Below are 12,424 nucleotides of genomic sequence, written 5' to 3'. Positions count from 1 at the left end.
ATATGTCATGTCCAATGGACGCACACATCTTTTATCTCGAAGATTAATGCGAGTGTTAAAGCCAAGGCCTTTTCTTTACACAAAAAAAAGGTGCCCACTTGGGAAAAAGCACTTACATCATCCGATCTTTTTGGTCAACTTTTAGTAGGTTGCATCCGATCGCACACGTGTGAAACGTCATTCCCTTGCTAACTTTGGAACATTCGCACGTGCATATTAGGTAAGTTCTTTTATTTGTTTCTTTTGGTCAAGATATTTGGCTAGTAATTTTTTAATTGTCAAAAATGAAATTTTTATGTTACTTTTAAAAAGAGGGTTACATAATTTCTCTAGTAATCATGTTTAACCTGATCAAATTAAGGTAATTATGTAAACCGCGACATTAATTAATGACGTGGGATGACTGTTGCTGTTGTGTGTCCTGTGCTCTTAATTTCTCCTCCCTCAATTGCATGCACACCACAAGATTGGCCATCGTTCATTTGCTGTCGAAACCTCGCTCACTTCCTCTCTCTCTCTCTCTCTCTCTCTCTCTCTCTCTCGCCGGAGCTTGCCCGTTCCGATACGGAAGGCCGGGCTTCCGACGGTTCTGTTCGGTGGGTCGAAGCTGGACTCCGTTAATTTTGCGGCAAGAATCTTTGGTCGAGTATTGCGCAGGTTCTCTGATCCTCATGGTTGCTTCCCTTGGTGTTCTTTATTCTTGTGCGACTCTTGTTGCTCTGCGTGATGTTTGTGCGTCCAAATGAGAGCGGGTTCTGTGGAGGGCCGGGTAGGAAATTAGCCGGGCTCGTTATCTGGGTGGAGTCCCGAATGTTCCTGCTCTGGGACAGAGAGTTCAGTTCTGGGCTTAATTTAGTTCGTTGTCAGATTATATAGTCAGTGCTGTTTGTGGATATAATTGGAGCTTGTCACGCATTGTCATTGCGTGAATTTTAGTGCTGGGTCCAATAGATAAGCTAATCGCCACACAGTTCCATTTCTTTCTTCTTGCTGGACTTTCTGAGATCAGGAGTTCGGATTTCAGATTGCGTAATTTAGTTGGATTACTCAGATCAGTTTTGTTTTCTGGGTTCTGCGAGGCTTCTGATATATAGCTGTTTCGGCAGATAATTTTCCAGTTTTTCTGGACAGCAAATTGGAGTCAGACTGAGAATGGATAAGAGGCTCGTGGGACCGAAACAGAATTTGTAACTTGCTATCCTCTTGTCCTCTTCCCGCTGAGCCCCCTTTCTCCTGGATTTTGGTGGGCGCAGTTGAAAGAGAATGCCAAGATGAAGACAAGAAAGGTGGGGAAGTATCAGGTTGGCCGGACAATAGGAGAAGGGACTTTTGCAAAGGTCAAATTTGCACAGAACACGGAGAATGGAGCGGGTGTGGCCATGAAAATCTTGGCCAAAAGCACCATCCTTAAGCACAGAATGGTTGATCAGGTGCTCATCTTAAACTCGTCATGAAAATCTTGCCATTTGAAAGAAGATGGTAATGATTGATCTAGTAATAGCTATCTATTCTTCAGAAATTAATATATTTTAGAAAGTGCTTTGTCATGTGTTATGTAGATCAAATTTCAAAGATCAAGATTGTGATTGGTCCAAGTTAAATCTTTTGTTGTGCTTAAACCATTATCCTAGGGCCATAATCCGTTGTGGTTTTGGCTCCACTTAGAACTACAAGTGACCTTCATTTTTTCCTCCCTTGACATCTGTTTCAGATCAAAAGAGAGATATCCATAATGAAGATTGTCAGACATCCATACATAGTTAGATTGAATGAGGTATGACATATCATCCTTGTTTCCTTGAAGTTCCAAAATTGAAATTGACCATTGCCTTTGTTTAGTCACAGTGTACGTTCAGTGTGGCCACTGCCTGTAACTAATATCATTTTCCCCCTCATATCTTTTCTGGATTCCAGGTTTTGGCAAGCCCGACAAAGATATACATTGTCCTTGAGTTTGTTTCTGGAGGAGAATTGTATGATAAAATTGTAAGTATATCGGATGTCTCTATATTTTAGGAAACGCCTAAAATTGTTTGTCCCATTCTACTTGGCCTTTTTTTGAAAGAACTAGTTTTATTTATTTAATGGGTTCTATCAAGTGCTGGTGCAACTAAATGAACTTTTGGCTAGGAAGATTAAGCTGGGATTGAGTAAATCCCCATACATCATTAGATAAATTCCTAGGTCTCTAATCAATATTCTTTTGCCCTAAGCTTTGCCTAATCTCTCAACCACTAGGAGGATATGCTGGATCAATTATGGTTATATTTTATTGAGAAGTTCCTTTCTCTAATTTGATTTTAACTTTTCAGGTTCACCAGGGAAGGCTTCCTGAAAATGAATCAAGACGGTTTTTTCAGCAGTTAATAGATGCAGTTGCCCATTGTCATAGTAAGGGCGTCTATCATAGGGACCTGAAGGTGCTTAGCTTCGTGACTGTGCAGCAATATTGCTGCTTTCTGAACCAAATCTCTTGCTGATTTTTTTCTTCCTCCTCTCTCTTCACAGCCTGAAAATCTTCTGCTTGATAGTCACGGAAACTTAAAAGTCTCTGACTTTGGATTGAGTGCATTGCCCCTTCAGGTAAGCATGATGGTATGTGCATTCTTATGTTCAAAAGTTACTTGACCTATGAGATTGATTTTCTTTGATTTTTGAAGGAGCAGAATGATGGACTTCTTCATACAACTTGTGGAACCCCAAATTATGTTGCTCCTGAGGTACAGTTAACAACTGACTCTGCGTTCGATGTTTCTCATGCTTTTCTGCTATCTTGAACATTCCACATGCAGATGATTACAGTCCGTCTTGAAATGGAAACCATTAGATGCCCTAGAAAAGGGAGAAATTCAATTACTTTTTATGGATTTACCTGTATATCTCGTATATCTATGACAGTTGGGTTGAATAAAGGGATTGCGAGTTTCTCTCCATTCAATCTGTTCTCTGCCAATAAAAAGGATGAAAATTCATGTGTGCTTCTCATTTGGCAACCATGATAGTGGAAAATTCTGAACTTCCTCCTTCACAGCAAGAATAGGATTCCTGCAATTTTTTGGGTCATGGGATGAAGCATCTGTCAGAAGACACAAACTTGTTCATTTCCCTTTAAATATCAAATATTTGCATCTTAGCACACTAAAATATCTATTTCAGGTTCTTGGTCAGCGGGGTTATGATGGTGCAGCAGCTGATATATGGTCATGTGGTGTCATTCTTTATGTTTTAATGGCTGGATATCTTCCATTTGATGAGACAGATCTTCCGATGCTGTACAGAAAGGTTTGCTTTTCCCTTTTTATTGCACGCTTGTTCTTCTACTTCCACGTGGCTTTTGAAACTCATTTCCTTTTCTTCTTAATATATCAATGAATGAGGGAAATTAACGGATGGCTTCTTGAAGCAGTGCAGCGAAAGTCTTGATGGATTCGCTGCCAAATTACCCTCATTTAGCCCATGATGTTCAAAAGTAATTACCTGTTCAGAGTTTAATCTCTGGGTCAGATGTTGGTGCACATTATTGAGATAATTTACGTGTAAGATTTTGGTTGGAATGGTGCACCAGCTGGTTGTAAATGATTCTTTAGGTTTCTCTGAATCCTTCATGATTTTTCTAGTTTTTCTTGTTTGTATCTATGTTTTCATGAACTTTCTACCCATTGAAGTGTTGCCTGGGGAGTTGTGAATAACCCTTGTCTTTTCCCACATATTTTGTCAAGGTTCCTTTTTCACATGGGCACGTGTGTTTGATGGTATGCTGTGCATTGATTAATGCAGTTCTCTGTCTTCTTCATCTTGCATACTAGGAGATAATGTGTTTTCACGGCTCTCTTTTCTTTTCTAACCTTTTTGTTGATGTTGGTTCTTAGAACATGGAATATACTTGGAAGTTTCTAATCTTCTGCTTATGTGTAGATAAATGCTGCCGAATTTGTATATCCGATTTGGTTTTCTCTTGGGGCAACGTCATTGATCAAAAGAATACTTGATCCCAATCCTAGAACTGTAAGTAGTTACTCGATCACATGAAAGTCGGGTGCTTTAGGTAGTGAAAGTGGTAATCACCACACGTCGTGCTTTAAATGAACCAACAGAACTTTTACCAGAAATATACAGGTTATGACCTGGCAATGGACTGCAGAAATTACTAGACAAAAAGATAAGCTAAGAGGATCTCAATTTCCTGAGCTCATCTTGACTGTCTGATTAATGATGTTTCAACCCTGACATATTACTAATTTTCTTGACAGCGCATTGGTATTGAAGGAATCAGAAAGCATTCATGGTTCCGAAAAAATTATGTGCCAGTAAGACAGAAGGAAGATGAAGTAGTTAATTTAGATGATGTCCGTGCTGTCTTTGATGACATTAAGGTTGGTGCGGCATTTCTGAATAACTCAGATATCCAGAATCTTTAGGTTCATTTGTTGTTTTATGCAGTGTCGTAAACATAGCAACTTTTTGGAGTAAGTGCTGTCCCTTGGCTTTTCTATTACTCTTGATATTTTTGTTTTCGGTTTGTTGGTAATTGCTGGTAATTTGCAGGAGCAATATGTAGCTGAGCAGTCAGAATCCAAAGATGGGGGTCCTTTGATAATGAATGCGTTTGAGATGATCACATTATCTCAGGGATTAAATCTATCATCACTATTTGACCGGCAGCAGGTTGAATTTTGTTTTCCCAGCGGTTATTATCTATTGTGAAATATTGTCTAAATTGAAGTTGCTTGGTACTTTCAGTGGTGATATTCCGTGAGTTCTTGCCTCTAGGCCCTTATAGAAGCTCTATACCATAGTTTCCGTAATTTTCTGTTTGTAGGTGGCTTTGTTCTTTGCCACTGTGATTATAAATAATCTGGATCTGCATAGTCCTTAAATTCCAGGTTAATGTTAGTACAGAAATCAAAATTTTCTTCACGTTGTACAGATTCTCTCTGTTTGCTTACTTCATTAAGGCAGAATCAGCAATTAGAAGGGAACTAAAGAAAACCAATGTGCAACCAGAAATCTAGATTGATCAAAATCGTTTACTGAACAAGAACTTTACTGTTATTCTTTTTATTTTATTTTTTTTTGCCCCCAAGAACTTGACTGTTATTTTTTTTTTTTTTTTTTTTTGGTCGGAACTTGACTGTTATTGATCAGTATTAAATCTGTGAAATTTTTTAGCATTGACTAAATCTGTCGGTCAAAACGCAAAAATTGCGGTATAATGATCGGAGGCAGACAAGATGCTATTGATTGATTGTTGGAACTTGTCTCTAAGTTAAATTTCTCTTGTATTTTAGTTGCATCAGTGGATTGCATCTTGAATTCAAATCCCTTTCTCCTATGCATAATCCGGATGGTCCACACACAAAGAACTCTCTCTCTCTCTCTCTCTCTCTCTCTCATCGCCGTTCATTTGCGTAGGATTACATAAGGAGACAAACTCGTTTTGTCTCACGGAAACCCGCAAAAGTGATCATCTCATCTATTGAAGCAGTGGCAGAGTCCATGGCTCTCAAGGTCCATACACGTAATTTTAAGGTATCTGTGTAATTTATTATTATTCATCCAGAATGATTTACTGTCCTTTCAGTTCTTGAAGAATGGATTTAAATTTGACCTCACTTTTGAGTTAGGAAGTATTAAATAAAATTTAATGCTTTTGTAGCAAAAGCATTTTGCAGAACATCCCTTTTCATATAGTATAGGACAACAGTAAACTAAACGGTGAAAATTAATTTGATGAAAGTAATTTTATGTTCTATTGAACTGCTGTAAACTAGATGGGTAACATTAATCTGATGAAAGTAATTTTATGTTCTTCGGTTTGGACAGGCTTTACCTTAAGTCTTGTCTTGAGTGAAGTGTGTGCCGTGAAAATGCGTGTTCAGCATTATCTAGTCTCATTCAAGTGATATGCTTTCTTCACAGACGAGAGTTGAAGGATTGTCTGTAAATCAAGCCGGCCAGTTTGCAGCTGTCATGGAGGTAAATTTTGAGATCGATGTACGCATTTCTTCATTTGAAATATCTAAGGTATGGAGGCCTCACCCGTTTGAGATCCTTTTATCATTTGTAGGTTTATGAAGTGGCACCATCCCTCTTCATGGTAGATGTTAGGAAGGCCGCTGGAGATACTCTTGAATATCATAAGGTGAACTTCAGAAAATATAAGAGCTTGTTATCCAAAATCTATCCCCGTTAACCTCCCTTAATAGCTTAAAGATAAGTTTCTCGAGTTCCTAATCTTGAAAGGCATTTTAGTAGCTTCTCTTTGAGCATCGCACATGACATAAATTCTCTCATCTTGATTTTACAGTTTTACAAGAGTTTCTGTGCAAAACTTGAGCATATCATATGGAAGCCAGCAGAGAGTAATGCCAAGACTGATCTGCTTCGGACAATGAGCTGCCAATCCTAGGTTGTTGATGTAATGCATACCAACTAAGCAGACTGTCTAGAGGTGCCACCAACTTGCTAATCGAGGCAACAGCATGCCGGAGCAGTCTTACACTGTATATAAAATTAATTTTTTATTGATCTGTATAGTGACAATATCATTATTTGGCGTGTAATGTTTGTTTCTTGACCTGAGAATCATCATCTACAGTCTTTATTGTCGTAGGCCGTGGGATTCGGATTTCAGATGAAGCTATGTCAAACGAGCAATTCAAGACTATCTCAAGTCGCAAGATACATAGAGCCCTTTTTGTACTCAGTCGTCGTGTGAGCGTATTTCTGTTTTTGTACGGATTCAGTTTTCCTGGCATGGCCTAGAATTAGCTCACGAGTTACGAATCATTTGCAGGTCTGTCGTCATAGTTTCGCATCTAGAACATCTTCGCTGAAAAGACCTCAAATGCCATTGGCATTCTGTTCTCTTCGGCAGCAGAATGTTGAATGAGCTCGCTTAGCTAATTTTGTAGACATTGCTGCGTTACGTCATGTGCAATGAGCCTTCAAATTCTTCAGGAAAACACTTCAGGCTTCAGTTGTTCTACTTGCAGTTTCAAAAAGAGTAGGTTGTTCTAAGTCTGGGAATTGTTCTAGTCTTCCCAGCATTTGCCTGTATCAACTGTCCAGCAGCAATCAAGGTACCATGAGCAATAATATGCATCCGACGTGCTGAAGCTAAATGGCGAGTCGTGACGGAAGTCGGCTCTATTCTAACCCTTTTCCTCATTACCACTAATAGAATCCGTATCTCGATATGATGTATCTAATAAGTCAGTTTATCCGAAACGATCCACAATGTCGCATTTGCAAGGGGTAGAGGGATGCCAGATTCAATGGTCGATAATGGGGGGGCGGGGGGGAGGAAGGGACCAGGATGCTTCTTCTTTCCTATGTCGGAGCTCGTGCAAGGGGAACATGGACAATCCTGATTTTGTTCAAGACACGTTTCACGGTGGAGATCAAGCCGTGTTCGGCTCCACTTGACGGCAGGACGGACGAGGGGGATGCGGAATCAGATTGTGATTCGAATGACGGGTGTCTCAATTTCGATACCCTGGAGTTTGAACTAATGTAAGTGCGTTGCAGCACTGAAGTTCTGTTTGTGGGGTTAGGATTACAATGCAAGACCCTAATAGACTGGTTTTACTGCACCTTGTCCAGCGCCAGGGCTCTTTTTGTAGGTACTTAGTATTTACCAATGAAATACATCGGTTTTAGAGAGATTCGAAAGCCAAACTTAACTTGAACTGCACGAGCAGAAAGATGACTGTCTTTTGCTTGGAGATGGCTTCTCCAACTAGAGATGAGGATGACAGCAGCGACACAAAGCTCATTCTCAGTCATTGTACAAAGCTAAGAACCACGAAATAAATCACGTTTTTTCTTGGCAAACGACGGAGTAATATTAGCAAGTTAAAGCCAGTGAATCCACTGGGGACTTTACACAGAAGGCAGGGAAGGACAAAGAAAGCGAAAATAAGAATAGAGATGATCGCCGTTTAATCAAGATCAGACTTGAAAAGAAAAATATACGACGGCCCGATGAATACAAGAAATGCTTGACATAGCTAAAACACTGGGTAAGAGCAACCAGCAGTACATGAACAGACCTTAGATTGTTAAGCACAAGATATCCACAGACAGGAAACATAACATCAGGAACTTGATGACTGACTTCTCCAGGAACAATGGCCACTAAAGAGGCGGCCTTCTGCAATTGGAAGGAAAACAGTTGCAACAAGCCTTCCTCAGACAAGAAAGCTTGCAAAAAAAGAGGGTATAGGTGGTGTACTAGTTTGCCAAAAATTCCCTGGAAAACAACCAAGCCACTGAATGTCCATCCCGACGAGACTAATCGGCCTTAAAAACCTACTCTAAAACTTGCTTCTGCCCATCACGATCCTAAAGCTATTACCTTATTCTTTCTCGCATCACTACCAGGCCAAACTTCTTCATGTTCAAACACCCCTTTACATCCACCTAATCCGGTCGATAACCATTTTGATTCATTTTCTTGACTAGGAGAGGATATCACATCTCCACAAGCTCTCTGCTAGCAGTTCAACCACGCCACCGCTGATGGAACGGCAGTGTTGCAAATTCAGGCCAATTAAACTGCCCCCCAACTTCTTCAAGAAAGGCATGCTCTTGTTTGAGACCATCGAACAACCAGCCAAAGAGAGTACTTGTAGACTGAGGTGCCCGGCTGAGGAGAGGAGTGAGACACCCGAATCAGTAATGCCGCATTTCGACATGTCAAGGTCATTGAGTAACAAGCAATTGTCTGCGATTGCCACCAAGCTTGCATCTGTGACTTTCCTGCAACCATCGAGATTAAGCAGCTCAAGGGTCCCTCCATGTAGCCGGACCAAGGTGGAAACTGCTTCATCGGTAATGTTCAAACAGTTCCTGAGGTTAACTTTCACAAGTCCTGCCTCTGAATTTTCCACAAGAGGGGAAAGCCCAGCATCTGTTATTCCACAAAGGCCGGTTAAGTCGACGTGCTCCAGATGAGGGCACCACTTTCCCACCATGGCCAAACTAGCACTGCCAAATCCGGGGCAATTTTGGATCGACAATGATCGAAGAGATGGGCAAGACGAGAGCACCGGAGACCCTTCTAGAAGGTCCTTAATTCCCATACAATTGGCAATAGATAGAGACTTCAGCTTCATTTCACAGTTTGAGATCACACCAATAACTCCTCCCAAGGAGATCCTGTCCAATCCCTCGACTTGCAGATTTTCAAGAGAACTAGCCACCCTTGAAAAAGTTATCAACCCAGCATCAGATACAAAAAGACACTTACGGAGGCACATCTGCTTCAAGTTTGTGAAACCCCTTCCGATGGCCCCTAGACTCACGTCCGTGATTCCATGACAGGAGGCAATTGTCAAAGACGACACTTTCTTGAGACCCTGAGCTTTGCCCATGACCCAAAAGCCCTTCTCACTCGCACTTCTGAGACCACCAAGGACAAGACTAGTGACAGCCAGGCCAAAGTGCCCAATCACTGCGAGAGAGAAGTCTGTTATATTCAATCCCTGAAGCTTTATCTTGCTCAGGACAGAAGAAGAGGAAGATACCAAACTTGCAACTCCATGATCTCCGACTAGAGGGCAGTCTTTGATGGAGATTGATTGCAGCCGAGGGCAACACCTTCCTATAGCTTCTAGGCCCTCATTCCCAATCTTTGGACAAGATTCGATGTTCAAAGAAATCAGATCTCGACAATTTTCTGCAATAGCAATCAGACCCTTGTTGGAAACAAAAGCACAATGGCTAAGATCAAGCTTCTCCAGCAGACAACATTCTTTGGCTATTTCGACTAAACCATCATCCCCAATTGAAGACAGATTCCACAAAGAAAGAGCCCGAAGAGAAGGGCAGCCACGCGCAATTGCAGATATCCCAATGTTTGTGACTGCACGAGTAGAACTGGTCCCCCGGATTGAAAGCTTGCCAAGACCGCCACGACCATTAGTTCCCACTGCTACGGCAGCAAGTCTGACATCCGTCGCTTTCTTCCCCTCCAGGCACCTCGTGAGGTGCCCATCTCCCTCAAGTCGTCCACTTACATCACATGAAACCATTTCAGTATCTCCAGACGACGAAGTCATCGTCTCTTTGTCCTCCTTTGCAGACTTATCAACTTCACCTGATAAATCAGTTCTGCGCATGTTACTCAAAAGGAAAAGCCAGTGCTTGGAGACACAGGCACAGGAGCTCCTTTCTCTACCGCCAGGAAGCCATTTGAAGATCTCAAAGAGGCATTCATCCGGGAGTTCCTCGATAGACGATAGATGTTCCCCCTCATACTCATAAGAGCTGACTGCATATGAACCACATACGCGAGCCCGCTTGTGGGGAGGGCAGTACATGTCCATACTGGAACCCATCGAGTACAACCGATCCAAGTCGATAGAACTCGTGCATAAAGATCCACCACCGAAGAATTGATCTTCACCTATAAAACCAATTATAAACAAGTCTGATGAGTTAATCTGGCCAAGTGTTCAAACATAAACCCGGTAACCCAACCTCCTGATTACACAATCTAACACAGCAATAGCAAAAAAAATCCAGTTTCATCTTAAGACACGGAGCTACTTCTTAATTGTTAGCTTCAGCAGAAGATCAAATCACGAATTGATCTTTACATCTACCAACAAAAACAGAAAGAGAGTATCGATAAAAAAAAAATTAGATCTCATTTAATCAGAAGCAAATAGATATTAAGCTATGAGTCATCAAGTACTGATCTTCAACTTCCACGAAATCCACAACGCAAAAAACTAATACTCAGTCCTCATACTTCATGTGCTGCCAGAAACCAAACACGCCCAAATTCAACACCCAGACCAAGGAACAAACTGAAACTGCGAGAACTCCCCAGCATTTCTTCAACCAGAGAACCCAGTAACCAAAAAAACAAAACCCAGAAAATATTCCACTCCATCTAAAGAGCTAAAAAAAAAAGGGGAGAAGCTTTTACCTCCATAATTGACGAGAGTCGGCATGGCTGATCCCCAAAAGAAGAAGCTTTATCGAGCGCAACAATGATGAGATTAAACACCGAGAAGAAAACAGCAATGCAGACGAAACCCGATAGGCCTTCAGCACATGGATGCATTTACAAGATCGAGCGAGTTCTCAAAGAGCATGAAAAAGCATGAAAGAGCCAAGAACCCCAACAAGCAGGGCAAAAAAAGACGCAGAGAGAAGAAGAGGAAGGAGAAGGAGAGGAGTGATGTGTTCGGTCCTGGGCTTGGAATGTGTCGAGCAAGGGAGTTATATTGGTGTCATTCTTGTCATTGCAGAGAGAGGAGAGAGAGAGAGAGAGTACATGCAAATGCAATGTATCCAACCTCAAAACCAGGCATTCATTCTCAGTCCAACCAACCACCTTAGGCCTACCAAAAAAAAAAAAAAAAAAGCCAAAAGTAAATCATAGGAGCAACTGGAAATTTCCCTGCTTTTCCCAAAAAAAAAAAATTAATTCCCTTTTATCTTTCTGTTTTTTTTTTGGGGGATTTTTTTTTATTGAAAATGGTAAGAAGATCGCGATAACGTTTTGTACCCGTTATAGAATGTCAAATTTGAATCATAATTACTATCTATAAACTAAGTCTGTGAAAATATTAATCGTGGATAAGACAACTCACGATGGCATTTGGTTCCGGATAATAGTTATTGTAGTCGGTATGCATGACCACTAAAGAAGGAAGGCATTTGGTTCGTGAGGATTATTGTTTTCCTTTTTTATTGTTGCTTATTATCCGTTCGGTTAGTAACACCAAAAAATCTCAAACGGGTATTTTAATATCATATTTGCATCAAACAAGTTTTATGTCACGACAATTATCAAATTAGTACACACACCACATTTAACCTAAATTATTTATCGCGTCACAAAAAACCTCAAATCACTAAACCTTAGGTTGGAAATATGCTAAGATATACTAATTTTGCTCTAAGAGCTCGATCACATTTTGAAAATATGCTAAAAGCCCTAATTTGCCCTAAGATTTTGGTGATTTGGAAGAGAGAGAGAGAAAGTAGATTCAATTTTGCCTTAATTCCTGTTCTCAGATCATTTTCTTCAAATCTAGCTTACTCAAAGCAATGTCGATTAGGAGACCTATTTATATTGAATTTCCATGCCGGATTAACGTGATGGACCGATCATCTAAGTTATTTGTCACATGTGTTTTCAAGGCAACAATTTGAAGAAGTAATTGGCCAAAGCTAAGGGATGGTATATTTATCTCGAGGGTACCAATGTAACATGAAAATTAGTTTGTATGGCATGAGGGTACCGATTTGGATTTGTTGTTATATTAATCCTTATTCTTTTCCCTTTGCTTCTTGTCTTTTCAACAAAAGATCAGTCTAGTTTGAGTGCGCGTTCTTTGATGACTTGCCCGAGAATAAAATGATAGTTTTGAAAGAGATAACAGTTTTGTTCGGCTAGAATATT

At 40.6% G+C, this 12,424-nt stretch overlaps 2 protein-coding genes across 4 annotated transcripts; one reads left to right on the top strand and one right to left on the bottom strand.

Moving 5' to 3' along the window:
• The first annotated feature begins 466 nt into the window (after positions 1-466).
• On the top strand, positions 467-6,737 carry LOC115725814 (CBL-interacting serine/threonine-protein kinase 24-like). Of its 3 annotated transcripts, none has more exons than XM_030655445.2 (16): positions 467-657; positions 1,119-1,147; positions 1,233-1,430; positions 1,712-1,774; positions 1,915-1,986; positions 2,313-2,420; positions 2,509-2,583; positions 2,661-2,720; positions 3,157-3,282; positions 3,916-4,005; positions 4,251-4,373; positions 4,546-4,665; positions 5,413-5,529; positions 5,920-5,976; positions 6,068-6,142; positions 6,308-6,706. In XM_030655445.2, the coding sequence occupies exons 3-16, from the start codon at positions 1,272-1,274 to the stop codon at positions 6,407-6,409; spliced, it is 1,347 nt and encodes a 448-aa protein (XP_030511305.1). In that variant the 5' UTR covers positions 467-657; positions 1,119-1,147; positions 1,233-1,271; the 3' UTR covers positions 6,410-6,706. The 3 variants fall into 3 exon arrangements, with proteins under 3 accessions (XP_030511305.1, XP_030511303.1, XP_048133665.1); XM_030655443.2 differs by lacking the exon at positions 1,119-1,147 and adding an exon at positions 1,107-1,116 and having other exon boundaries at positions 546-657; positions 1,208-1,430; XM_048277708.1 differs by having other exon boundaries at positions 601-702; positions 2,667-2,720; positions 6,308-6,737.
• Positions 6,738-7,919: 1,182 nt separating this feature from the next.
• On the bottom strand, positions 7,920-11,267 carry LOC115725824 (EIN3-binding F-box protein 1-like). Its single transcript, XM_048277715.1, has 2 exons — positions 10,940-11,267; positions 7,920-10,411 (listed from the first exon to the last, which is right to left on the bottom strand). Exons 1-2 carry the CDS (start codon positions 10,962-10,964, stop codon positions 8,463-8,465), a joined length of 1,974 nt encoding a protein of 657 aa, XP_048133672.1. The 5' UTR covers positions 10,965-11,267; the 3' UTR covers positions 7,920-8,462.
• Between the last annotated feature and the right edge of the window lie 1,157 nt (positions 11,268-12,424).

This window comes from Rhodamnia argentea, chromosome 4 (genome assembly GCF_020921035.1).
Source record: "Rhodamnia argentea isolate NSW1041297 chromosome 4, ASM2092103v1, whole genome shotgun sequence".
In the NCBI taxonomy this organism is placed as follows: Eukaryota; Viridiplantae; Streptophyta; class Magnoliopsida; order Myrtales; family Myrtaceae; genus Rhodamnia; species Rhodamnia argentea.
Note: the sequence above shows the minus strand (reverse complement) of the source record. Positions and strands in the feature narration are given on the sequence as shown.